The following is a 26,423-nucleotide window of genomic DNA, read 5'->3' as shown; positions in this document are numbered from 1 at the left end:
TTAATAAAACAAGAAATGATAGCAGTTGGGTCCCACCCCTAGTGATTCCAGGGCACCAGAAATCAGCATCTCAAGGAAATGTTCCACTGACAGAATAGCATTGGCCTCTACAAGAAGCCAACTCTTAGACAACTGACCAACTAGGTGAGAGAAACAAACTGGGAGTATCTGAGCTTGTGTGTGTCCTTGTCCTTTCCCCAACACCTGCTCTTTAGTAGGAAAATTGACACCTGAAGTGTCCTCCTTTCCTCCCAGTGCTGCCTCATTCTTTACTGGGGCACGGGGCTGGGAGAGAGCGGGTGCCAGAAGGATAAATGGGAGAAAGACAAGTGCGACGAGGCCAAAGCATTCACGAAGCACAAATTCCTTCCCAGAGGGTCACTGGCATCTGGTATTAGATGGAGGTGGCTGTCCCAGCAGTGGAACCATGATAAGCCTAATGGGGCAGGTGGAGGGGTGGTCAATGGCACCGCACACAGTGGGTCTGGACCCTAGAGCGGAGGGTGGAACCTGGACCACCATCTGGGCTAGGAGCACCCACCGTCCTGCCTGCTTCTCAACCTGGTGTCCTAAGGTCTGGTTCTCAGAAAAACCCCTCCCACGAACAGCCCTCCCACTGGCATTTTCCTCACGGCTCAGGGAAGGGGCGGGCGGAAATGGTGGCTAGGGTCATTTAAAGCCCCGTGATCTCCGTGTAACAGGGAATTCCCCAACAGAACACGTTCTTCGGGTGTGAAAGACGAGTGTGGCCTCTCCTGCGAAGGTTTTTTTAAGAGGGACCCCCAGCTCCTGGAAGGGTGTGCATAACAAACGGAACTCCATAGGGCCCATTGCCTGCTGCTGCCTTTCAAACGTTTTCTCCACCCGTTCATCCACACCTCCTCCCTTCTGTTTTCTCCTTCTCCCAGCCTCTCCCTCCTCTCCCACTTTCCAACGCTTTGGCTTTCTTCGGTTGCTCTCCCTTCCTCCAGTAGAGAGCGTCTCAGTGGTGTCGCGGCCTCCCGCGTCGCGCTCCGCCACAGCCTAGGCTGCAGGCGCGCACGCGAGGCCCTTGCAGCCGCGCCTCCTCTTTGCCTGCAGGAAGCGGAGCCTCCTCCTCCCGCAGCCAGGAGGGGAGGCCCCGGCGCCGCGCGGTCCCGCCCTCGGGGCGGGTGTGAGTCTCCGTGGCGCTGACGCGGCGCCGGCGGCGAGGAGGAGGCTGCGGCCGCCAGAGAGCGAGGCGAGCCGGCCGCGGCGCTGCTCCACTCCCGTGCGCCCCGGTGCTGCCCGCCGCCCGCCCAGGCAAGCGCAGGGAGGCGCAGGCGGCGGCGGGCGGCATGGAGAGCCTGCTGGAGAACCCGGTGCGGGCCGTGCTCTACCTCAAGGAGCTCACGGCCATCGTGCAGAACCAACAGAGCCTCATCCACACGCAGCGCCAGCGCATCGACGAACTGGAGCGGCGGCTGGACGAGCTGAGCGCCGAGAACCGCAGCCTAGGCGAGCAGCAGCAGCGGCTGCAAGCGCAGTCCTCGCCGGGGCCCGGAGCCCCGTCTCCCGCCCCGCCACCGGCTTCTCCCGCCGCCGGGGCCCAGCAGCCGCTCCAGGACCACGGACAGCGCCCGCCCTCTGCGCCGGAGCCTTCCGCGCTTCAGCACCACGGACAGCTCGTGGCGCAGCCCCAGCCAGGCCCCAACAGCAGGGCTCAGGCACCGCTGTCACCCCAGCCGCCCGCGGGGACGCTAGCGGCTGGCGCCCACAAGGACAAGGAGCGTCCCCCGAGTTGCTGCACCTCCACCGGAAACCTCCTTCAGCACAAATCCCCCACCGCCCTGGGCAAGGGCGTCCTGGGCAGGAGACCCGAGTGAGTGAGACGGAGGAGAGGGGGGCTGTTGTGGCTGGAGGAAAGGAAGCAAGTGGGTGTGAGGAGGGGAAATGGGGTGTTCATGGGAATCTGAAAGGCAGGGTATTGCAAAGGGGAGCGGTAAGGAGACTTTGGGTAGAAGAGATTTGGGGAAAAGGGGAAACTACATGGGGGACTGGGGAGATTGGGGCAAATGTTGGATAAAATGAGTGTCCAGTCCTTCTAGTGGGAGGTGGGAGGAAGAGTGAAACAAGATTTAAATGACTGGCGGTGTTAGAAACTGGCAAGGCTGAAAGGGTATAAAATCAAGAAGTTGGGATCCCCTGGAGGAATTTTTTTTTTAAGTTGGGAATAATTTAGGATTTGGGTGGTAAGATTATTGAGAGGGAGAATGGCTTATGAAAATGACAGAGGCTTGGCAAAGGCAAGCTTTAGAAGGGCTTGGGCACAGAAAGAACAGTTTTGAGGCCGGGAGAATCTGAGGCAGAGGATAAATGCGGAAAGGCAGGGAGCTGGACTCCGGGAAGATCAAGGGTGAGAGAGAGGATTTCCCGGAGGACCGAGCTGGCTCTTTAGCTGAGGCAGTGGGAGTGGAAGCCAAGAGTGGCTCATCTGGGGAAGCTGATTGCCTTCCGACCTGAGTGGGCACCTTCCTTCTGAATTCCTGCAGAGCCAGAGGGGGTGGAGGGGAGGAAACTGCACCAAGCCAGTGGAGAGCTTAGCTCACTCAGTCGGGTGATAGCTTTTTCCTCAGACTCAAGAAGGATGTCTGTGCAGGGTCGTTGACAGTTGTAGAAAGGGAATGGTAATAGAGATGGCTGGCACACGGAGTCGCTAGTTGGAGGAAAGGGCTGTTTCAGTCTCCATATGGCTACTACTTGAGAACATTTTTTCCTCCTGGGTGTATGGTCATAGCTGGGATCTCAGGTTAGGTCCCAAAGGAAATGTTCATCCCTCCAAGAAGAGACTCTAGGGCTCCCAGCTTCTTCATCTCTTACACAGTCCATGATCTGGTAATATGGAAGAAAGAAGGTCCTGGAATCCTTCTTCCTCCATACAGGCAAGGCTGTGACCATGTCTGCTTCCCTCCTCTTGCTAGACTGGTGATAGAAGAACTGCGTCAGGGGGACATGCAGGGGAAATCAGTGCCCGATTAGCACCCGGCCCTGACAGCAGTGATGCTAAACAGCAGAGTGGCTGAAGGGATGGGGAGAGTTTCTAGTGTGCTTTCAGTCAATGAGGACACTTTTACAGAATTGCTGCTGCTATCCTCTGCCCACCCCCACCCCCAAAAAAAAGCTTCATTTTCTTCTCTCCTCTGTTGCGGAATTAGAGAAGCTAGGCTACAGCTAGGCTACTGCTAGTTCACAAGATAGATTTGGTCAGAGCCATGGTAAATTAGGGGTGATGACATAGGATGATCTGGGTGGGCAGACTTAAAGCATCTGATTCAAGGCACCAAGGAGAGACAGTCTTCTTTCTCAACTCTCCCAAAGCTCCATTTGTCCAGCCCTCTAGTTTCATGATTTTCTGATTTGACATAAAAAGTGGAAGTAGTTCCCCCACAGTCCCCTCAACTCAGCAGAAGGTAACACTCTTCCAAGACACTGGGTGGCCTTTGCCCCCACCTGAGGGGAAGTCTTACTCCACCCCATCTCCCTGAGGGCAGCCTCAGCTTCCTGTGAATCCCAGGTCTTCACCAGCTTCCTCTTCTCCTGACATTTGATATCTTTTGTCTCTACCACAGCATCCTCACTTTGTCACCATCTCCTTAAGGGAACTGTGATGTCCTCATCTTTCCTTCACCCCTGTCCTGCTTTTTCTTCCCAAGATAACACAGCAAAACTAAGACACAATTGGCATGGAGGAGCAGAGGACATGTTAAGCTGTTGTGCCAGGCACTAAGAGCTTAGTAACACCAGTGCCTTGTTGCTTTTTTCTTTGTTCCTCGAGCCTGTTTACTCAGAGACTTAGAGAGGAAGAACATGCCATGAGCTCTCCTGCTTGGATATGAAGCCAGAGACATCTTGATTGATTGAATGCCTTACAGACCACCTGCTTCTTTCCCCACTATTTTGCCTGACTTCAACCCAAGTTTTCCCAACCTCAGGAAACAATTGATCTCATTGACTCCACATTTGGCTCTCCCTGCTGTCTACCCATGACCCCCATTTTTTTCTGTCATGCTCTGCCCAAAGCTCTCTATGCTGCAGGACTACAGGGAGGCTATAGGCAAGGAAAGGTCTATGAATTGGGATAGAGAAAAGTAGCTGCCTCCTTAGTACTTCTTTGAGGGAGAAGATTGCTCTCCCTGTTAGTTCCCTACTGGTCATGCTGATATCGGAACAAGGAACAGCAGACAGTGTCTTCAGAGCATTAATCATGTTGTAAACCATTTTCCTTCCATCTCTGGCCTCAATCATGTGAAACTGTGGCATCAGTGGTGTGGCTAAGGACTTCACGTGGCCAGGAGCTGTTTTACATGTGCTATTTCACCACACAATTTATCTCATATCCCCTAGAATTCCCCTCTTGCTCAATTCTAGGAGAAGGTGGCACCCCCAAGAATTTGGGACTTGAAAATGATGGAGCGAGCCTCCAGCCGGCATCTGATCTGCATTAATAAACAGCCCAGCCTCTTTGGCCTCCTTCAGCTGCTCAAGCCACAAAGATGATGGCCTTAGATACAAGGAAGCTGTGATATAGGGCTGGGTATGGGAAGAGATTGGATGGAAACTAACCACTGCAGGGGTTAAAATTCTTTCTCTTTATGCATCCTGACTCTTGCTAAGCTCTGGTCCCCATCACTTATACCCCTTAATGAGAGCAGCAAATATAGCTTCCTCCTCTTTATTTTTTCTCAAAATTTACAACATCTACAGAATTTGCTAGCTGAAGTCCATGCCTCAGCCTGGCATGGTACAATCCCTTGCGTTAAAAGCACATAACACTATCTAAAGCCGTTGGCTTCATACCCCCTCCTTTCCCATGAAGCAGTTCAGAGTCTGTGATTCTAGGACCTGTCCATGTCTCCAGGTCCACAGATGGATAACTGCTGGAGCCCAGGTAAGAGTCTTGCATTATCATCCACGTTCAGCTCTTACCCCATGATCACACCTTAACTTCACAGTGAAGCCTGAATGGCTCAGCAGTTCCTGCCCCCTCCTTTCTTCCTCTTGTCTTCCTTTCACATTCTTTCTCCTTTAAGACATCTTTTTAAACCTAGATGTTTTACCTTTGAAAGGCAAAAAATATGGAAAACCTTTGTCAGCAGGTTCACTTCCCCCATGTGCCTGCAACAGCCAAGGCTGGGCTAGGCCAAAGCCACGAGCCTGGAATCCCATTCAGGTCTCCTGTGTGAGCAGCAGGGACTCAAGGACTTGCGCCATCACCAGCTGCCTCCCAGCATGTACTACAGCTGGATACAAAAATCAAAACTGGAGCTGGAACCTGAACCCAGGCAACATCTTTCCTCTGCCTCACCGCTTCTCCGTCTCTTTTCCCTTCTTTCCCCTCTCATCTGTGAACCCCCTCTTCTCCTATCTCTCCCTTCTTCTGTCCTTTGCTTCTACTTGAGCTTCACAGGAAGGCAGTCTGCTTCCTCCCTACCTCATTCTTTCAGCACGAAATAATCTTGAATCATCTTTGCAACTCCTTGAACTCATAGTGACTGGAAGCCGAAGAGGCTAGATCATCTGGATGTGCTGCTTTAGCCTGGATGGCCTCTGACACCAACTGGAGCAGGTGTCTCTACTCCTCTTGAATGAGAGTTGTCTGATTGAAGGTGGCAGTTCATGATTGGTCCAACCTAGAAGCTATTCAGAGAATGTGAGGGTGTATCAGTCAATCAACTATATGTAACAAGTGTCTGCTTCATTCACAATCCTACATCCTGTGCTGTGGAGAGATAGGAAAGGAGCAAGAGGCCCCCTGCTCAGCCTAGAGGAGTCACAGATGTAGAAACATTAAAACAAATGTAAGCATATCACAGCTGCTGGGGCTATCCTCTACCAGAACAGCCACAGGGTGAAAAGGGGTAAGCACACAAATCATGTCTAGAGTGAGAGGGAAGGTTTTCCTGATTGGAGTCAAGGATTTTTACGTCAAGGAATAGTGAGAGCTAAAGATAGCTGGAAAGGGAACAGAGCCCAGAAGATTCAGGCCATGGAGACTGCACATCATCCATACTCTGACAATACAGTGCACGGTGGCCCACTGTTCTAACCCCTTCTCCACCAGAATAAGCCAGTCTGCGGGACAAGGAAAACCTCAGCACAAAAGGAAGGCCCATTCATTGAGAAAGCCTCTTATGCCTCTCTCCTTCCTCAGCCCACCAAACACTGCCAGCTAATGGGCTGAAGAATGGGCTTAGGATAAGTCCACTGCAAATGGCGGGGATGTTTCTTTGCTCATTAATTAAGACTGATGTAGAGGAAGGGGTACTTGTACCAAGGTGCTGAACCTGCTATTCCAAGAGCCTTGACTACCTCTCTTCTTTACCTACAAAGAATACAGCTCTGAAAGAAACAAGCCATTTTCTGCCTGGGTACCCTACACCCAGTGTACACCCAGTGGTACCCTACACCCTACATCTTACTCACCCCTGTGCCTTGCTTTAGCTCAGCCTTCTGCTTCCTCCTGGATCTCCCAAAACACACGTCATTAACAAACAAGGCTTGACAACAGTTTCCAGGCACGTTGCCCTGTTGGCTCCAATGGAGTCCATCCTGCTGACTCAGCAGCTCTCCCTGCAACCAGAGTGCCCAAGGTTGCCTAAGGGCAGAGTCAGTTAGGGTCAAGGCAGGAGGCAGGGGGAATAGAAGGGTAAGGAGAGTGGAATGAAATAGCTTGGCCAGTGGCTGGAAAACAAACCCAACTCATGAGTTTAAGCCCCATGTAAAGGGTTTAAGACAAACTGCCTTTGCTGAAGGGAATCTGACATCTTCTCCCAACTGTGGCCAAAAACACTGTCAGAGCCCCTGGACGTAGGACAGCACCAGGTGTGGCAGGAGGTCCTGGGGACACACACACTGCCTTGGCAGCTTCCCAAGCCTGAAAAGTCAGGCTGTCTCCCTGGGAAGACACAAAGCGCAGCCCCTAGAAGCTGCAAAGAATTCTGTGTTTCCCTACAGAGGAAAGCAGTGGCTGTTGGCAGCTTGGACAATGAGAGCATTAGCAACAAGAAAGGAATCGTGGTGGTGAGGGAGATGGCAGATTTTGCAGGCTGAAAGGAACTTGAGGAAGCCACAGAATGATACAGAACCCCAGGGTCTAGGTGGTTACTCACATGGGCTTTGTGTAGGCACACCTATTTCCCAGCTACCATCTGTGACATCCTACATGTATTATTTACTTCAGTCTCTGCTTTTTCTCTTCCAAACTGAGGAACAACATCAGCTCCCAAGGGTGACTGCAAAGTCCATATTAGCATCATCTGTGCAGCATTGTGTCAAGCATCCTGTCAGTGGTCAGTACACCACAGTGCTGCTGCAGATCAAGAACCCAGGCTGAGGACAAGGTAGCCCTCTGGTGCTACACAGCAGAGACCAAGCGGCTGGAACCTGTGCTCGGGATTCCTTTCACTCGGTCAGACTGCCGCCCCGCCCCCCTGCCTGCTCCCCAGCCCATTCCTATGGACATGCAGTTGAACTGTTCCAGATAAAGCGAATGCTGAACTCACCTTGGAGAGCACCAGGCAGGACCAGTCCCCATCACTGGCAGAGCTACAGTGGAAAGCCCACAGCTTCCTTGAGCCCAAATGAATTCTCTGTTATTGCTCCTTAAGGTTATTCATGCTTCTTTTCAGGATCTTGGAAAGTCAAGATATTTCCCCAAATTCCTTAAAAGAAGGTCTGCTGCATTCTCATCCAGGGAAAGGGACAACGGCTTGCCTAGGGCAATAGTGTGTGTGTGTGTGTGTGTGTGTGTGTGTGTGTGTGTGTGTGTGTGTGTGTGTCAGATGGAGGAGAGGGTAGAACCTGCACCTGGAAGGTGCCTCCCACTTTTACAGAATGACAGCTGAGCCTCTCTCCCCACCCATTCCCACTTCCCACAGATGGAATGAAAGGTAGACCTCTGCCTTGCATGATTCTGAGGTCAGAAAGCAGGGAAGGCCCGAGAGAAGAGGCGAGATGTGGTGGTGTAGGTTCAGGGATGGACCTACATAACAGGGCTTCCTGGCTCAGGATTTCTGTCTCCAAGGCTGGTTTTTTGTTTGTTTGCTTGTTTTGTTTTGTTTTGTTTTTTGTAAGGTAAGAGACCTCCTAGGAAAGAGAAAGCATAAAGGAAAGATGTGGCTTCTAAAATTCCCTTCCAGGAAGGGGACGGCTGAGAGGCCACTGGGGACAGCGATACGGTGTGCCCTTGGGGTGGGGGTGGAGGCGGTGGGACTGGAGGGGCAGGGATGTGCTGTTACACCCTTTGGACAGGTTTGGTGGCTCTGAGCCCAGTCACTGTACTCCATGCTACCTCTCCTCCTCAACTGTGGAAAGAGTGTGTCAGAGGCCTTTCCGTGTGTATGCCCATAGAAGAGTCCCTTGCTGTGGGTTTGCATGGGTCCCTTTCCCCTCAGACCACAGTTGCAAGGATTTAGGGAGTTTGGGGAGCAGATCAGGACCCCAGAATCTCTGAGGAGTCAAGCACATGACACCTGGCCCCAAATATATTTCTCTTTCAAAATATATTTATTTATTTATTTTATTTTTATTGCAAAGTCAGATATACAGAGAGGAGGAAAGACAGAGAGATTTTCCGACTGCTGATTCACTCCCCAAGCGGCCGCATCGGTCAGAGCTGAGCCAATCCGAAGACAAGAGTCAGGAGCTTCATCCAGGTCTCCCACATGGGTGCAGGGTCCCAAGGCTTTGGGCCGTCCTTGACTGCTTTCCCAGGCCACAAATAGGGAGCTAGATGGGAAGCAGGGCTGCCGGGATTGGATGTGGCTCCCATATGGGATCCCAGCATGTGAAGGTGAGGACTTTAGCCATTAGGCTACTGCACTGGGCCTCAACTTCTCTATTAGTCCATGAGAAAACTAATAATCAGGTTTCCAACCTGATTAATGGCAGCCAATTGGAGTTTAGATTCTCTTAACTTTTCATCCAATGCTCTCGACGTTCTATGGTGATGGACCAAGAAAGCAAGTCAGGGTGGCAGTGTTGACAAGACAGGAGGATACCATGTTGGCACTGACTGAGAAAAAAGGCCAGTGCAGGAGGCTCACGAGGGAGGCTGTGGAGTCTCCTCGCCTCTTTAGTTCCAGTATGCTTTTGCAGGGAGTTGGAATTGCTTTGCTTGGTCCCAGTAAAGAAAAGAGAGTGGCAAAGGGCTACCCTTACTGAATTTTCATGAATTCGTTGGGAGGCGGGGTGCTGTGGAAAGGACTTTTCTAGTGAGCTTCATGCACAAAAGCTCTAAGAAAAGGAATGCAGGAATGCCATGGTAAGTTCCTTTGCGTCATTCCAGGATCTGAAAGTGACCTGGGAAAGGCAGAGTGTCACATGACTTTTCTATATGGTTGGAAGATATGGGCAGGAGGGACCAGCAGGCCAGGAGCTGGTATCCCATAAGTCCAAAGAAGACAGAATATGAGACCTAGCCTTAATAGGGAACCTCCCAGTGTGAGATTGCTGACTGGGTGGTGGGCGAGTTGGGGGAGGAGGGTGTCTTGAAACAGTTCCTGGGCTGAGGATGAGGCCCCAGGGCAGCATGCCAAAAGCACACTTCGCCGCAATGCAACATGGGTGAACATGTGATTTAGGAATTGAGCTCAGAAAGTTGGATGGGAAGTGAAGAGGACCAGGGCTGGGGAAGGACGCTTCTCTCAGTTCATAGAAGCCTTCCCTGTTCTCTGCTCACCTCTACTCACTGCTCTGTCAGCCAGGGACATTCTAGCAGGAACAAAGAATGAGCAAACTCTGGCAGGAAGTTACTCCTCCCAGTCCCCATACATGGCCTGGGCAGCAGGTGCCACCCACAGTGGGCAATGAGCCTGTGAGGGTGCAGAGAAGAAGGGGATCTGGACTCTGCCAGCAAGAGAGGAGAGACACCATTTGGCCTGGGAGGTTCAACAGGAACCGGCACCCAGGCTCAAAGCCTTTTATTGTGATTTCTCACTCCACGGGGAGTGTCAGATCTCTGTGGGACCATGTCGGAACCCTGAAGGGAGCACAGGTGGGATGCAGGTGTCTGTGGACTCATTGGGGGCAGCTGGAAACTGGCAATTGCACTGAAGACAGGCAGGGGAAGCTGCAGGACTACCCAACCCACATCCAACAGCAAGCAGCATCATGCTTGTGTCCCTGCCTGGTCACACTGCCAGGATTCCACATCGCCCTCCTTTCTCTGCTTGGCAAATTACCTCCCTCGGGCCAGGCAGTTCTCTCTGCCTCCCCCACTCTGTGAGATGGAGGTGGGTCACCCGTGGCCACCCTCCTCCTCCTGCACACTGATTCCTCACTCTGCCTAGGCATTGAGTGGGCAGGGTAGGGACCCTCTGTAGAGGTGAGGGAGCAGAAGTTCAGATGACACAGACAGCTGCACCATGGATTGCCCCTGCCTGAGACCTTGGCCTAAGCATGGCCAAGTCTCCGGAGATGCCAGGTCAACCTAGCTGGCTGCTTGCCCCCAGGCAGGTGCAAAGGAATCTACCATTTCTTAATAATGAGCAGTACCACAGTCTATCATTTAACGCTTCTTCTCCACACGACCATTACTTCACAAAACGGAAACAAAATTCTGTAAAAGCAATTGTCCAAGCCGAGCTTGGGGGCTTAGCGCAGCAGCGTTTCCTGTCGTGGCCTTGGGGCAATGGCGCTCCCACACATACTCAGCTGGCACCCTTCTCCATTCTTGAAGCTTATCGATGGGCACAGTCCGGAAAGGGGAGGCCAGAGGACTTTTCGAGAGAGCCGCCACCCTCTCCATCAGCCACACGGGAGCTCTAGTGCAGTGCCCATCCTCGCAAGCCCCTCTCCCTCTTCTGGGGCCTCGGTGTCCCTTCCCCTCCAACAGCCCGGCTGGGAGGGAGCCCCTGCGGCCTGGAAAGACCTGGCTTAGCAGTGAGAAAGGCTGAACGGGAGCAGAGAATCTCGGGAGGGGGGCGGGGACACGGCAGGAGTCTCTCAAAGCCTTCTCCCGCTGCAGAACAACGGAGGCAGACCCTGTGGGCCCTTATGCAGAAGCAGGTGGATTCACGTATTTCCAGCTTCCAGAAATCCTGGAAATTTCCTCCGTGCTCCCTCTGGCCATGATTACCTAAAAGCAGGGAGCAGCACGAGGGGATCGCGGAGTGCCCCTCGGCCCCTCGCAAGCCCGAACGCGCCCCTGCGTGCCCTCCCCGCGCACAGGGGACAGGCCAACCTGGGAAAAGTCCTGATTTCCCAGCCGGCCCCTCGCGTCCGCCCCCGCGCCCGTTGCGCGCTTCCACGCAGGGGCGGACTCTGCTGGCGCGGGGAAGCCGTGGGCCCCTGCGTGCGCCTCCGCCCCCGCGCCCGCTCGCCGCCGGCCTCCCGCTCCGCTCCAGAGGCCCGGCTCGGCGCCTCCCGGCTTCCCACCACCCCCTCCCGCCCGGCACGGAGCGCGCCACCGCTGCTGCTGTCGTTGCCCGCCCGCCCACGGCGTCTGCGAGCACAGCCCTCCCGCAGCTGCGCTCGCACCTCCCTGGACCTGAGGAACACCGGAGGGGTTCCGTGCTGCGTCACCTAAGCATTGATTGCAAAGGCGGTAGCTCCAAGGATGATCCTGGAGTTGAATCTTAGCTAGGTCCACTGCGGTGATGGGCTCTGTTAGTCGGGGGTTTTGGGGGGGTGGCTATGAATAGCACTTGCCTGCTTGGGATATGCTGCTGTGAAATATTGGAGATCACCGCAAGCCAGGCGCCAGTCAGGGCCCAAACCATGATTGTTGCTGTGGTTTGGGGCCCCTCCCAGAAAGACAGAATAACTGGGCCAGAAAGCACTTGTTAAGGCTCTTACTCCCTGCCTAATGGCTCCCTGTGGTGCCCGCTGATTGCAGAGGGTACTGCACCCAACGTGGCCTTGTGGGCCACTCAGTGTGGGCACAAGGAGGCTCTGCCTTACTCCGTGGCCACCCTGGCTCAAACCTGCCTGTCTGACCTGCCTTGCTTCCTTCTGATGGCATCTAAGTTCCGGCTGGCCAAAGCAGAACCCACACAGCCCCAGGTCAACCCAAATCAGAACTGCTTCTGTTGAATCATGGAGCCACTGGCCTCTGGACGCTTCTGCCGGGGGACCTATGCTTTTATACCAGACACGCATAAAGCCTTCATGTAGCCTTGTCTTGTAGATTTTGTCAGTCCCATTGTATTTCTTACCAGCTGCGTTTACTTTTTCCCAATAGATCACATGTTGACCTGACTCCAGATATAAAAATGCAGGAAATGAGAACAAAGAATTTCACTCCCATTAACTGACCACACCACAGCCGCCAATGCTAGCAGTTTTTCTTGCAGCTTTGCAGGAGTGGGCTATGTACACGTCCAGTTGTGTGTACACACACAGGGCAAAAGGGGATGGTGGGAGGGGAAATTCCTGAACCTATGGATGCATCATGAAGAATAAAAATTAAAACAACAACAAAAGAACAAAAAGAGCTGCCCCGGGAGTTGGCTGCTGTACTGGTATTGAGTGGGCAAGAGGCACCAGGCAGCTAGGTAAGGACCAGAGTCTGGACTGGCCCAAGAAGGAGGCTGAGGAAAGACCACCATCATTGGCTCTAGCAACATTCAGGCCATTGGTGACCCCAGAAAGCACAGTTTTAGTCAAGCAATACGGTGAAAGCTTGGCTATGTGGCTTTAAGAAAGAGAAAGGCTAGATTAAAACCACAGCCAGATAAAACCACTGCCTGAGCTGGCATCCCATAACAAGTCCATTGCTGTGCTTCTGCTCTGAGTCCCTGCAAACACAGCTGGGAATGCCCAAGAACGTGGAAGACCCAAATGGAGCTCTAGGTTTGTGACTTTGGCCAGGCTCAGCCATGGCTGTTGTGGCTGGGGAGGGAACCAGTAGATGGAAGTCAGTCTCTCTCTCTCTCTCTTCTTCTCTCTCCACTCTGTTTTTCAAATACATAAAATTACCTTCTGGGGAGGTGAAAACAAATTTGTACCTTTCAAATATATAATCTAAGTGAAGTTATAGCATTTCCAGAGTTTGTTTTAACCTGCCCCCAACAAACAAAGTTAAGAGGTAGGTGATTAGCAAACTGTTTGAAGTTTCCTCACAGGAGAATGTCAGAAGTGATGGAGTGTGGGGAAATGTAGAACAGGAATGTAGCAGTGGCACTGCTAGGTTTTGTTAGGAAAGGAGGTAAAGAAATCGGGTGATGGGTGGAGGCAAGGGGAGTTCCAGGCAGGACACAGCTTATTCTTTCAAATGGTGGACTCCCAACACCTTTACTTCCTCCTCTAGCCAGAAACGGCAGGTGTCAACCTTCACCACAGACATACCCAGTCCTCAGCAGCAAAGAAATCGAGAAAAATCACACCCCAAGGGAAAGTCATGATCTTATGAAGGCTGGTATATACTGTACCCTCACATGGGCTGGGCATTGGACTCGGTGCCTACGTGCTGCTTTGTTTTAAAAGGTTTATTTATTCGAGGGCCTGGCATAGTAGTCTAGTGGGTTAAGTCTTTGCCTTGCACATGTCAGGATCCCATATGGGTGATGGTTCATGTCTTGGATGCCCCGCTTCCCATCCAGCTCCCTGCTTGTGGCCTGGGAAAGCAGTCGAGGATGGCCTAAAGCCTTGGGACCCTGCACCTGCGTGGGAGACCTGGAAGAAGCTCCTGGCTCCTGGCTCCTGGCTTCGGATAGGCTCAGTTCGGACCATTGCAGCCACTAAGGGAATGAATCATTGGACAGAAGATCTTCCTCTCTGTCTCTCCTCCTCTCTGTATATCTAACCTTACAATAAAAATAAATCTTTTAAGAATATTTTTAAAAGATTTGTTTATTTTAGAGAGTGTGACAGAGGGAGAAGGAGAAGAAACAAACATTTTATCCACTAGTTTACTCCCCAAATAGCTGCAACAGTCAGTGCTGGGCTGAGCACAACCCAAGAGCCCAAAACCTTACCTGGGTGTCCCATATAGATGGCAGGGACCCAAGCACTTGGGCTATTTTCTTCTGCTTTTCCCAGCCCATTATCAGGGAACTGCATCAGAAGTAAAGCAGCTGGGACTTGAACCAGTGCCCAAAGGCAGCCCCCAGAAATTCTCATTATGTCCTAATAAGGCTTCCTGTGTTCAGCTCCATTCTGTATCCTGAGATGCAGGCGATTGCTCATCAACGGATCTGGATTCAGGCAGTTGGTGCTTGGGGCCTCTGCTCTCCACTGCCTTCCTGCAGACAACTGCAGTAACACGCATGCAGACGCCTAAGACAAGTTCGTTCAAAGCGCATTTGTCTGGCTCTCAGCCCTGGAGACTGTCAGGCAGTGGGGGAGTTTGGGGAGGAAAATGACGTTTGCTTTAAATGTGCTCTCGGGGGCTTCTGACGCCACTTCCCTGCTTAAAAATCCATTAGGGTGGATCAGCCTGAACCCACTCATTCATCACAGGCACGCAGACGTTGGCATCAGTGCTGTATGCAGTGAGGCCAGTTGGGGCGGCCGGCGGGGGGAAGGGGGTGGGGATTAGAATAAGGTGAGCCTTGAGGCACAGGAGAAAGAGAAGAGGGCAACCTCACTGCACTACTGTTACGTAAAGCTAGTTTGGTAGGCAGGGGCCACCTGTGTGTATTTATGTAAGAAGTGTGCACTGGGCACTCGCACAGAAAGGCTCTACAGTAGGTCCTGGGGACTCTGAACAAGTCAGAGACCTGGCTGTGACGGAGCTCAGGTGCAAGGGATGACAGCGAGTAAGGGCTTCTGACATGCGTGGTATCAATCCGTAAGGACAGAAAGTCCTCTGTGAGGTCAGCAACCTTGACCTCCAAGACCCACTCAGGGGAAAGATTAAATATAGAACAGAGCCCTGGAGACAATGGGGAAAGCACTCAACACACCCAAGGTCCTGGGACTGGGACAGCAGAAGACAGAAAGTAGTTCGGGGGGAACATGAGAGGAGAGGCCATGGGCGTGGGCCGGCCTCCTGGAGGAGTCTCTGGGGTGGATGGCTAATGGGTACTTCTGCTGAGGAATGACGGCGTCCAGGAACCCAGCAAAGCAAGCTGGAGCACAGAGAAAGCCCTAGAGTGCAATTTACAACGCCTCCACATTGTCTCTCTCACTTGTTCAGCCTTCCTTTCAACATCCAGAAATGTTAATTCCTGCAAGTGCTGAGCATTTGTACCAATGTATTATCTTCTACACCCTTGCCACCCTGAAGCCATCCCTGAGGCTCACCGAGGTCACATGGTTACAGTGGCATCTTGAGGTCCCACGGGCGAGCCTTCATCTTCCACATCACAACACAGCTGTCCCCACTCTCAGGGGACTCCCCTATGCTATGGAAGTTCTTCGCCCCTGGCAAAGCCTTATCCTGGACCAAAACTAGAGTGCCCATATGACAGTTGTTCCCCGTGTTGCATCTCTGAACTTGACACTGTGTCATGTAGGCCATGCAGCCGCAGATGGACAATTTGCACTCCTGAGGTACAGCACATCACTGTATGACCCACGTGACCACAGGGCACACAGCACCATTGGTCTCACCTCTATGTGGGTATTTATCTGCTTGTGTATGCATAGATGCCCGTGTATGCCACAGGGTTGTATTTGAAAATGTGTATGAGGGGACCTCAAAAAATTCATGGATATGGAAATTGGAAGTTCATTTTGGTGCAAAAAGTTTTTGAAATCCCTGCATGCTCATAGGCATAGATAAGTGTTAACCCATCCAAAAGTGAGTATGTGAGCAAACAGAGGCATGTGCGTGTACGTGTGCCTAGGTTTAGGAAGTTCTGTGGAGAGCAAGACTAGGAGCTTATTCAAATTCTTGTGCGTTCTAACAAGAGCTCTGAACATGTGCAGGAAATGAGATATGTGTGTTCAGCCATGTGTGCATAGGTCTGTGGGTGCATGAAGGTGTGAAGATTCTTGTCCTGTGTACAAATGTTGCATAACCACACAAGTGGATATAAGTTTTTAGAGCTTAACCAATTCCACTAAGAGAAGACAGGTGTTTCTACAGGGAGTCAGGTTGCAGAGGGTGGTTGGAAGGGATACTGGTACTTGGAAGTCAGTTAAAGCTTTGGGCATTGACCTGGTGAGGTTTTGTTTCTCTCTAGCTTCGAGAGTCTGGCTGTGCTGTAAAGATTCTATTCTCAACAGAGGCTACCTCCCCCATGGGCTACTGGAGTCGACCAATGCAGTGAGAGTGGGCACCAGGGGCGGGTGTGCAACAGAGAAGGGACATGAGGTGAGAATCTTTCTCAGGAGGGCATCACACCTCTGCTAGCCTTTGCTCCCTCATCAAACGGCACCAATAATAATAACACAGCATCCACTATAGAACTATTCTTAGAGCGTTCCAGCATGTTTTCTAAAGTCAGAGGCACTACACTTATCACCGATCGGAACATGTCTTCTTACAAGCCTGGCCATAGTTGACTAAGGATAGGAGGCAGGACTTGGGAGGACCCCAAGGCTGGCACAGGTCTGAAGGACTTGACCCACCCCACAGGCCAGCACTGCCTAGGCACCTGTCTGCCAGGGAGTCATGAGAGCTATTGAGAGGAAAACTGCCAAGAGGCAGCCATCAGCCCACCGGTTATACTCTGCTGCCCAGCTTGGAAACCTTCCTGGCTCTGTGCAGGAGGTCAGACAAACAGGCTTCCTGCCAAGCACCTGGATGGGCTTCTGGGGTTGTTGGCAGTTGCCACTCAGCCTGGCTGAAAAGAGGGAGAGAGGGCAGCATGAAGCTTGAGGACTAAAAGGAAGACTTTTTCTGAATCTGGCCTGGGGTGGTGAGTATAGACTGAGGAACAGGCTGGGGCCTCCTGTTACAGTCCTGCCCCACGTGGATTCCTGCTCTGAGTCAAGCTTCTGCAAGAGTGCCTGGTAGAAGTGAAGACTGTGTGGTATGAGCACGTCTCTCGGTCTCTTCCACACCGATGTCAACACTTGCTATTGTTGGACTCAGAGTGTGGTTATCCTAGAGAGGCTATTATAGTATCCTAGAGAGGCTGTGGTTTTAGATTGCATTCCTCTAATAGCCAGTGTTGAGCTTCTTCCTCTGAGCTTATTGGTCACCAACATGTTTTCTTTGATGTAGTATCTGTTTAAATCTGTTGTACAATTTTCCTAACACATTGTCAGTCATTGTATTAACTGAATTTCAAGAGTTCTTGATCTTTTTAACAGAATCATAGAGAAAAGTTGGTTTGTTGTTATTTTTTAAGTGGAGTCTAATTTGGCCATTTTTTCTTCTGTGTTTACTCTGAAGTCACTGGTATCTTTTATGTACTCTTTGAGAAGCTGTCCAGTTTGCTATGTGATGTGAGGCACACACTACTGTATAGCATTTCAACTTTTGTACATGGTACAAGGCAGAGATTGAACTCAATAGTCAACTGTCTCAGCACCGTCTACCAAAAAGGTGATCATTTCTTCTGAGTTATCTTGATACTTTGTCCAAGAAACAGTTGCCGACCTATGCCGGGGTCTGTTCCTAGCCTCTCTGTTTGGTTCAGTCTGTATGTTAATTGTTATGACAGCACCACAACACTTCAGGTAGCTTTATTTGAAGTATTGAAATCATGCAGCATACAACTTGTTCTTATCTTGGCAAACTTGTTCTGACTTGGCAACCTGGTCCGCACTGGGGACTAGAAGAGGCTTTTGAGAAAGTATGAGTATCTTCTCTTCTTTCCATCATTGTACTGAGGCAGAGAAAGTTTTCTGGAGGAAGTGAGATAATAAAGTGGGGGAAAAAAAAACCACTTAGGTTCTACCAGCGTTAGTGATGATAACACTAAGATGGTTGAGGGTGTGGGCGTGGAGGTTGCAAAAGACTTGATGATCCCTCCCTTTTCCTGGAGTTCAGGACGGTCCCTTCCCAAGGCTCTCAGAGAGTTCCCTCCAAAACCCGGAGCAGTAAATATGGTCTCTTCTGCTTGGTGTACTGGTGGGTGAGGGCTCCTCTTGTAAAAAAAAAAAAAAAATGAAAAGAACTGCCCCCCTTTCCCCTTTCCCCGCACCCCTAGTGCTTTCCTGCCGGGAGTCCCCTTCCTCATCCCTCCACCCACGTCACTCACCATAGCACTGCGCACATCATCAGTCCTATTTTTACCATAGGGCACAGGAATTCTGAGTCTAAATATAGATGTGAGATGTTTTAGGTGCGCAGCCTCTCAGGATGCTGAGAACCTGGCCCTGGCTTACGTGTTGCACCTGATGTTTCTTCTCCTTCCAGCCTGCCCACCTGCCCCTCCCTGCTGTTTCTCCCCTAGCACCTATACATGCTCTCCTCTTCCCAACTCTTTAAGAAGTAGGACCTTTTTCTGGTTCAGCCTCAGCCACCCCCCGTTTCTGCTGGTGCACGCTATCTTTCCTACAGAGTTTTTCTCCTGTCTTGCTTGAATGAATTCTATGAACTCCCTGGTGAGCTATTGCTCTCTGGACTAGAAGCCCAGACTAACACTGCACTTGTCTTGCGTTCCCCAAGTCCCCTGCACTTCTTCCCACGTCATCCTCCTGGCAGAAGCAGGGATATGCATGAAGCATGGTTCTGAGTGCATGAGCTGCCTCCCATGCAGGTTCTATTGCCTCATTCACAACCCACCAACAGCCAGCCGTCCCAGTCAGCTTTTCAGGAGTAACATATCTGTGGAAGCTTCTCTTTAGAAAGGAAAGGAGTTATTGAGCTCACAGGGTATGAGGCTGAAAGCTCACACAGCATGGTGCAGGCTTTGTCTGCAGCAATAGGACACAGAGCAGACGGCAGAGACCTGTGGAGCAAGGAGCACATGCCAATCCAGAAGTAGTGGGAGAAGACCTTGCCCTGTCCCCAACTCAGGCTTCTATAATAACCCTGTCAAGGGAAGACCTTCAAGGGCATGCCCTGGTGATCTAATGGCCTCTCACTTGCTCACTTGCATGAATTTGGCCTAACATTATAGGCAAACCCTAGTCCCAACCATCACAGATATGGGACTGTTAAAGCCAGAAAAGGATGAATCCCAATTACAGCCACAGATCCTACAAATTAGGGTTCACAAAGGCAGTTTTGACCAGGATACCACAGGTTCCCTCTCTCTGGGAATTCCAAGAGTGAAGGGCTAGGCTCAATGTGGTAGCTTAGCAGCAAAAGTCCTCGCCTTGCATGCACCAGGATCCCATATGGCAACCAGCTCATATCCTAGTAACCGCACTTCCCATCCAGCTCTCTGCTTGTGGCTTGGGAAAGCAGTCGAGGACGGCCCAGAGACTTGGGACCCTACACCTGCGTGGGAGACCCAGAGGAAGCTCCTGGCTCCTGGCTTTGGATCGGCTCAGCTCCGGTCATTGTGGTCACTTGGAGAGTCTTTCTCTCTGTCTCTCCTTCCCTCTGTAGATCTGACTTTCCAACTAAATCTTAAAAAAAAAAAAAAAAGAGTGAAGGGCTAAAAATGGGTCATGTCTCTTCCGTTGCCACTTTCCTCAAGTCTTCCCCTACCCTGCAACCCCCATGCCCTACCTCCCAGCTCCAGAATCCCTTGGACTTCAGCCTGGAGCTGCACCCCTCACACCTCACAACCTGGCACTCTGATGCTCCATGGTGACTCTGAGAGAGCCTCTCCCTGGCTCATGCAGCAGGGCAGGCTGGGGCTCACCCAGAAGGCGGTGACTGCACCCTACCCTCTGGGGATCTTGTTCCTTTCTTTGCTTCTGCAGCAGTGAGAAGCAGCTGAAGTCCAGGTCCAAGACACTGTGTGAAGGCTCAGGACTTTTGGGGATTGTGGAATCTACTGAGAATCATCTTGCTGCACACATCAGTTTATACCCCAAGGAAATGGGGTTGCAGGGGTGAGGAACTGGGCACGGAAGGCATGTTTCATGGGAAGCACATTTGAAGAGCTGCCCATCCTTGTTCTTTGATCAGAGGGACATTTTTGGACTCAGAATTCACGAACCACAGTGCTGGTTAATTTCAGGGATGCAAGGAGGAAGCATCTTTTATGTCTTCCTGTCATCTGAACAGGGAAGAAAGGGCTGGGTCAGCACAGCACAGGAGGAAACGTCCAGGCATGGAACTCGCCCATCAGCAGGTGCATTCACTGTTTTATTTGTCCTAGCAAAGATTTTCTAGAGGTTTTGAGAGACAAGGGGCTTGATGAATACATCTAGGGACTGAGATCCACATGTGGGTGGCAGCTGGTGCACCTGCTGGAGACCCTGCAAACTTATCTGAACAAAGGTGGTGGCAAGAACTCGGGCCTACCCCAAGCAAAAGAGAAGTGACCGAGAGAGAAGGGGCTGCAGCTTTGCCACCACGGACCAGGACAGAGGCTCAGGGGCAGTATCAGCCTGAGCCTCAGGCTTGGGCTCATCACAGTGCTTTTCTAGCATCCATCCAACAGGAACTTCCACCTGGGTTCACGTGGCTGCCAATGGAAGTGAATGCAGCTGGATGACTGGAGTGAAGCTGCCCAGGGAGCAGCTCCAGAGAGACCACTTCCCCAGTTTTCTCATTTGTAAGTTGGGTGGAGGAAGTCCATTTTTTTTCAGCTTGTCCTTTAAAAATCTGACTGTAGTTGCAGCAGTTATTCATTGATGGATTATAAATGTTATGCAACCAAAAACCCATTAACAAAAATCCCAGTGAAAAGTGCCCATGTCCTGTCTTAAAATGAGATCAATGGTCCTGCTGGTTTCTGATGCTCTCTAGTCCTTTTCCAAAGCCAGGTTCCATTCGCTTTTAGTTCTTTTAACAGAGAAAGAGAGAGAGAGGAGAGAATGATAGAGAAAGGGAGGTGAGAGAAAGAGGGAGAGAGGGAGAGAGAGAGAGAAAAAATCTTTCATCCCACTGATTCACTCCCCAGATTGTTGCCAATATCCAGGGCTGAGCCAGGCTGAGGCCAGGAACCAAGAATTCCATCCTAATCTCTCCCACGTGGGTAGCAGGGGCTCAGGCACTTGGGCCATCTTCCATAGCTTTCCCAGCTGTATTAGCAGGGAGCTGGATAGAAAGAAGAGCATCTAGGACTTGAATCTATGCTCCAGTATAGGATGCTAGTGTTGCACATTGTGGCTTAACCCACTGTGCCACAACAACAGCCCCCCCACACACACATTCCTTTTCATTTCTGAAAACAGATGTGAAAATGCACACCTGCATAGGTAATCGATGAAGACCTTCATCTTCCCATCTCCTGTCCAACACCTGTCGATCAGTGATCTTAAGATTTGCCCATGTGATAGGTGAGGATTGGTGTCTCAGTGCTACTTCAATTTGTATTTTCCTGTTTAACCAGCGAGTTGGGGCATCTTACTTGTCTTTGCTGACTCCTTGGTCTCCATCTTTTGCCTACTTCCCTTTACTTTCTAAGTCCTCCTTTTTTCCCCACTGCATTTGCTAGTAATTTGTTGGAGTTTAGTGTAGGATATTCCCAGTCTACGCTTCCTTTTACAGCATATTAGGGTATCTCTCTTCATACAAAATGTTTTCATTTCATGTCAGTTAACATGTCCTCGGTGTTCCTTCATGGCTTTTCAGCTTTGTGGCTTAAATCTTCCTAACATCTAAATGAAATTCATTCCCAAGTTTCCTTCTGAGTTTTTTTTCCTTGTAATTTTCTTCTTTTTTTCCAAATTTAATAATCATCTCTCTTAAATTTGCTTTTGCCCTATTAAGACAGGCTCCAATGCGCACATGAGGACAGTCAGAGGGAGCATTTCTGTCCTGTGCTCTGAGCAAAAGGGCTCTCAGAGGTGCCTGGAAGGTAGCCACTGACCGTGGGGCTGGGAAGTTTTTGAAGTGGCCCAGGCAGTTCATGCGCTACCACAGAGCTGACCTGCTTTTGTTGTTTACAAAGCAGGCTTCTGGTCATACGTGGATTGGAGCAAAATGCTCTTCCACTGAAAGAAGTGTGAAAATCCTTTTTAGACCATCTCTGGGGCCAGCCCAGATCTGACACTAACAATGCCCAGAACCAAACAATAGGCTGGCATCACTGAATACGGAAGTGATTTCAGTATTCAATCCCAGGTGGCTCATGGTAGACGTCAGAATCTTGCATACTAGACATCATCATCTGGCCCACACCCCTCAGTCCCTCTGCCTTGAGACCTTTAGCCCTGGAGCCTTGGAGCTGGGCCAGATCACATGGCTATGAGCCCCTAGGGCCCAGAGCCAGCATGAGTATTTTTGGAAATCTCCTGGTGACTAATACATAATGAGGGTTGAGAAGCACTTCTCCAGGCCCACTGCCTGATTTCCATATTAAATGAATGGACACCCAGGAAAGGTGCCCTGGGCAGGGTAAATGGTCAGTCACGTAGGAGAGATGCCTGCAGGAAGAAGTACAAAATGGGGGAGAGTAAGTGGGGCAGAGAAGCTCCATCCTGGAGGCTGTCCATAAATGGTTGTCATTAGCATCAATGGACAAATTTCAGGACTTCCTTCTTCCTTGGAACAATGTTTGGCTACTCGATGGCATTTAGGGGCTCCAAAATTTAGGGGCAACAAATCACAAGACAAAAATGCAACAGTGCCTGGAAGAACCAGGGTCCAGCCTGGCTCAGCCTTACCAGACCTCCTCCTTATGACTGTATTGGTCTGATCTTCTCCCTCTGCTCTGCCTGCAGGAATGAGACTGTGCTGCACCAATTCTGCTGCCCAGCTGCTGACACCGAGCAGAAGCCTGCCTGCTCTGACCTGGCCTCCCAAAGGTGAGATCAGTGGACCCTCCTCCCTCCCCAACCCTACCTTCCTTCCTCTGGGACAAGGCACACAGCACTAGGGCATTTGGCTTCCTCTCCCTGAGTCTCCTGTGGTCTTGTTGGTTTGTTCCTGTCTCATTCCTTGCACTTCCATTTCTCTTCACTTCCTCTACTCTTAAGATATATTTCACCATTGAAGGTCATTATCCCATTTAATTCAACTCCCAAACACACACTTCTTCCATCCCAGAGACCATGTATGATATGATTTTTGTCAATGTCAAGGGAGCTTCAGTTGTGTATACAAATGTCCCAATCACATGATAGGGGTTCTAGATTCAGGGGTGCTCAACCAATTTACAGTGCCTGAGCCATCCTTTTATAATCAAAGATTTACATCTTCCTTTCTAATCTTTCTCTTCTCAAAAAAATGCTTTAATGCTAAAGCTTTCTCAACCCTACCAAGTTAGTTAAGAAGGAAAGAGAAGCATTGGGACATCAGAATTCGATGTTGCTGTCCTGGGCTTTTTGCCTTTGTCTTTGTTTTTATTTCCATGGTTATTTCCAACACCCCCTATCCTCCTGGCTCTCTGCCCTTGGGCTTCTCTGTTTCACTTCCTCCTTGCCTACATCCCTTTCCCTCCCTTACACCTAGATCTGCGTGCATCTCCATCTCTGACACTTGGTTCTTTCCACTCAGTTTCTGATCTCACCTCAGTTTTGTACATTTCTCTTTTCTTCATTTATGGATTTTTGTGGAGTTCTGGTCTAAATTTTTCAATGTCTTCATTCTCATGAGTAGCTATGAAATTGGGCAAGTGTCAGAACTCCAGGGGCCTCAGTTTCCCTCTGTGTGTGATGAAGGAGTTGGCCTCTCCAGAAAGTGTACACACTCCAGAAAGTATAGAAACTCCCTGAGCCTCAGAGCAACAGACTGTGACTGGCAGGCATCTATCTACTACGCCTGCTTCTTGGGGGTGAGGTTGGGGGTGGGGTGGTCAGGAGAGTTGAAGGGCTTGCCCACAATCACATCATATGTGCTAGTCCCTGCATTTGAACATCAGACGGTGGTTAGCTCCCACTGTTCACCATTGGCAGGCTTAAGAGAGGGGTGATTCTGTGATCATTTTCCCTTTAATCCCTAGACATTAGTGAGCAATGATGACCTTGGGGTGTGCAAAACCACCCCGCCTTCAGAAGACAGCTAGGGTCAGAAACCAAGGCAGGGCTCCGAGTGAAAGACAATGGCAGGTGGGCCCCAAAGATGGGACACCTTGCAGGTCCTTAAACCCTCTAAGGAAGTAGTTCCTTAGGTAGTTCTTGAGGCCGGTCATGGTGGAGGGCAGGCAACAGAATGGAAGCACCAAGGCAGAGCTGAGACCCTGGCTTGTTTCTGCCACATTTAATGAGTAAGGCCAACCTGAGCCCATGAGACACTCTTTATCCACTAGGTGCTGCTGGGAAGACACTCAACCACCAACATGTTAAGTAGCTCACCTGGAAATGAGAAGGAAGAGGGAAACAATGGGAGAGCTGGAGAGAAGCAAAGGGCAGCTGTGGGAGGGACAAGTGTGTGGAATAAGATGCTCAAGGACCCTGGCTTCCTCCTATGGTGGTCCTGGTTCCAACATACTTCTAGCTTCTAGTCTACCTCCCACCCATGAGTTCAGCCCAATTCAGTGAATGCACTGGAGAGGGAAGGCAGCCTAAACAGGCAGGAGCACATGCAGGCAGGGGAAGCTGCTGCCTGGCCTAGGCCTGGAGCTCCAGGGGAAGAAGTTGGATGCTAGAAAATCCAATGTCTTAGTTCCTGAAAACTTTGCTTTCTACCTTTCCTTTGTAAGCACAAGGACCAAAGGTGAGGGCTGGAGACTTTGTGAGAGGTGGATGTAGAGTGGGGCGGGGAGCATTTCTTGAACGTGGGTCTGTGGAGAGGCCAGCAAGCTGCTGCAGCCCACCTGCTGCAGCCTTCTATGTGGGGCAGCAAGACTTGTCCAGATGCAAACCAGGGCTCCAGCCACTGCCTCTAGATCCCAATTGTCCCTTGATGTCCTGTGTGACGAGGTTATAGATTCCTGGAGCCTGTTTTCTCTGCCTGTATGTTGGATGATGTCAAGCCTGTGGCTTCTTCTGGAAGGAGGCCCTATGGATGTGTCACTCCAACTATCTGTCTGCTGTGGGCTTCTCAGCGAATTCCATCCTTAACTCACTCTGCCACCATTAGACCCTCAACAACCTGCTCTTAACCCTGTGGACAATAGCCACTGGCCCTTTCCCCCACCCCTCCATGCCTTCCCCTAGCCCAGAGTCACCATATGCAGAATGCAGCCCAGACCACTCTGTCCTAGAAAGCCAAAACCTCCCAAAGAACCAAGATTGCCTTCCCAGCCTCCCACGTGGTGGCAGAAGGGCCTGCCTGGAATCAGGGGCAGGTCTATCTTGGGATCTGTAAGGGAAAGAAGTTCCCTAGAGCAGGTTGGGAAAGTGCAGGACTGGCAAGGGGAGCCCACTGCTAGGCGATAGGGAGCTGGGTACAGCTGGGAAGTTTTATGGCTAGCCTGGCTCCCCAACCCTGCAAGGCAAACAGCCTGTGCTGCTGGGGAAGGAGGCCCAGGGCTGGGACTACAGGCAGCAGAGCTGGTCCCTGCATGGGCCTTCCTCATTGCCTCCCTGCCAAGAGCTCCTGCTCCAGCTCTCTGCTCTTGGGAGGAGACAGGACTGAGAACTGCCCTGCTTTCCTCCCGACAGCCCCCCCCCCCTGCCAGATTCTCAGGGACACTTGGCACAGTGACCTAAGCTGGCCACAGCCTCCCAGCACCCAGTAGAACTGCAGTCCTGTTGTCCCCATGGGTGCTCATGGCACTACCAAGCAGCTTCTGTTAGAGAAATAGAAGAAGCGTTGCTAGGAAAGGAAAAAGAACAGCCCACAGCCGAAGGCAGGAGAGAGTGCCAGAGGACCTGAGGGTCTGGAGCCACTCTGGGCCCCAGCAGAGAGAACTGACTCAGTCACAATCTTTGCTCCTTCTTTCTCACCCACCCCACCCTCTCTCCACAATGGGAGACACCAGGTCTGGGCTGGGTGTTTGGTGTGGCAGCCGAAATGCTGCTGGACCCAGACCATGTCAGAGTGCCAACTCTGCACATGAGTCCCACTTCGTGCTGACAGGGACCCTGGGGAGCAGCAGTGATGGCTCAAGCTGTCACCCATGCAGGAGACCTGACTGATTCCTAACTTCTGGCTTTAGCTGACAGTACAGGCATTTCTAGAGTGAAGCAGTGCATGGGCTCTCCAACTCTCTCTTCCTCACTCTCACTTGCTCCTCCATCCCACTCAAATAAATAAATGAAATTGGCAAATATATTCTAGAAACTTGCCAAGGACCCTGCATTAAGTGCACTCAATATTTCCTTCTGCTTAATTATGTGAGAAGGATCCCTCTCCCATTTGCAGATGAGGGATCCGAGATGGAGAGATGCCAGGCTTGATGGGGGAACCCCACTGTCCGGGATGAAGAGAAAGCAGGCTTGATGCGGGACCCCACTGCTTATCACAACTGGAGCTGTGAGCAGAGCCCAAGTGCACCCCAAAAACAACCTCATCTCATATACTTGCTGTTGGACACTTTTTGTTTAGAGAGAGAGCAAGAGAAAAATCTCCCAGCCATTTCACTGGATCTGAAATAGCACCCCTTTCCTCTAATTATAAAGAGTGTGTGTGTGTGTGTGTGTGTGTGTGTTGCTGGACACTTTTTGTTTAGAGA

At 51.0% G+C, this 26,423-nt stretch overlaps 1 protein-coding gene across 2 annotated transcripts in view; it reads left to right on the top strand.

Annotated features, from left to right (window-relative positions):
• The first annotated feature begins 1,316 nt into the window (after positions 1 to 1,316).
• Positions 1,317 to 26,423, top strand: part of IQSEC3 (IQ motif and Sec7 domain ArfGEF 3) — a 72,326-nt gene continuing 47,219 nt past the window's right edge. For both annotated transcript variants that reach the window (XM_040972243.1, XM_040972242.1), the window contains exons 1-2: positions 1,317 to 1,840; positions 22,588 to 22,671. In XM_040972243.1, the coding sequence (XP_040828177.1) occupies positions 1,317 to 1,840; positions 22,588 to 22,671 (608 nt within the window). The remainder of the gene's footprint in view (positions 1,841 to 22,587; positions 22,672 to 26,423) is intronic.

Source organism: Ochotona curzoniae, unplaced genomic scaffold, assembly GCF_017591425.1.
Source record: "Ochotona curzoniae isolate NIBS_2020 unplaced genomic scaffold, NIBS_Ocur_1.0 contig_2235, whole genome shotgun sequence".
Classification (NCBI taxonomy): Eukaryota; Metazoa; Chordata; class Mammalia; order Lagomorpha; family Ochotonidae; genus Ochotona; species Ochotona curzoniae.
The sequence above is the reverse complement of the archived record's forward strand: the minus strand, read 5'-3'. Positions and strand labels throughout refer to the sequence as shown.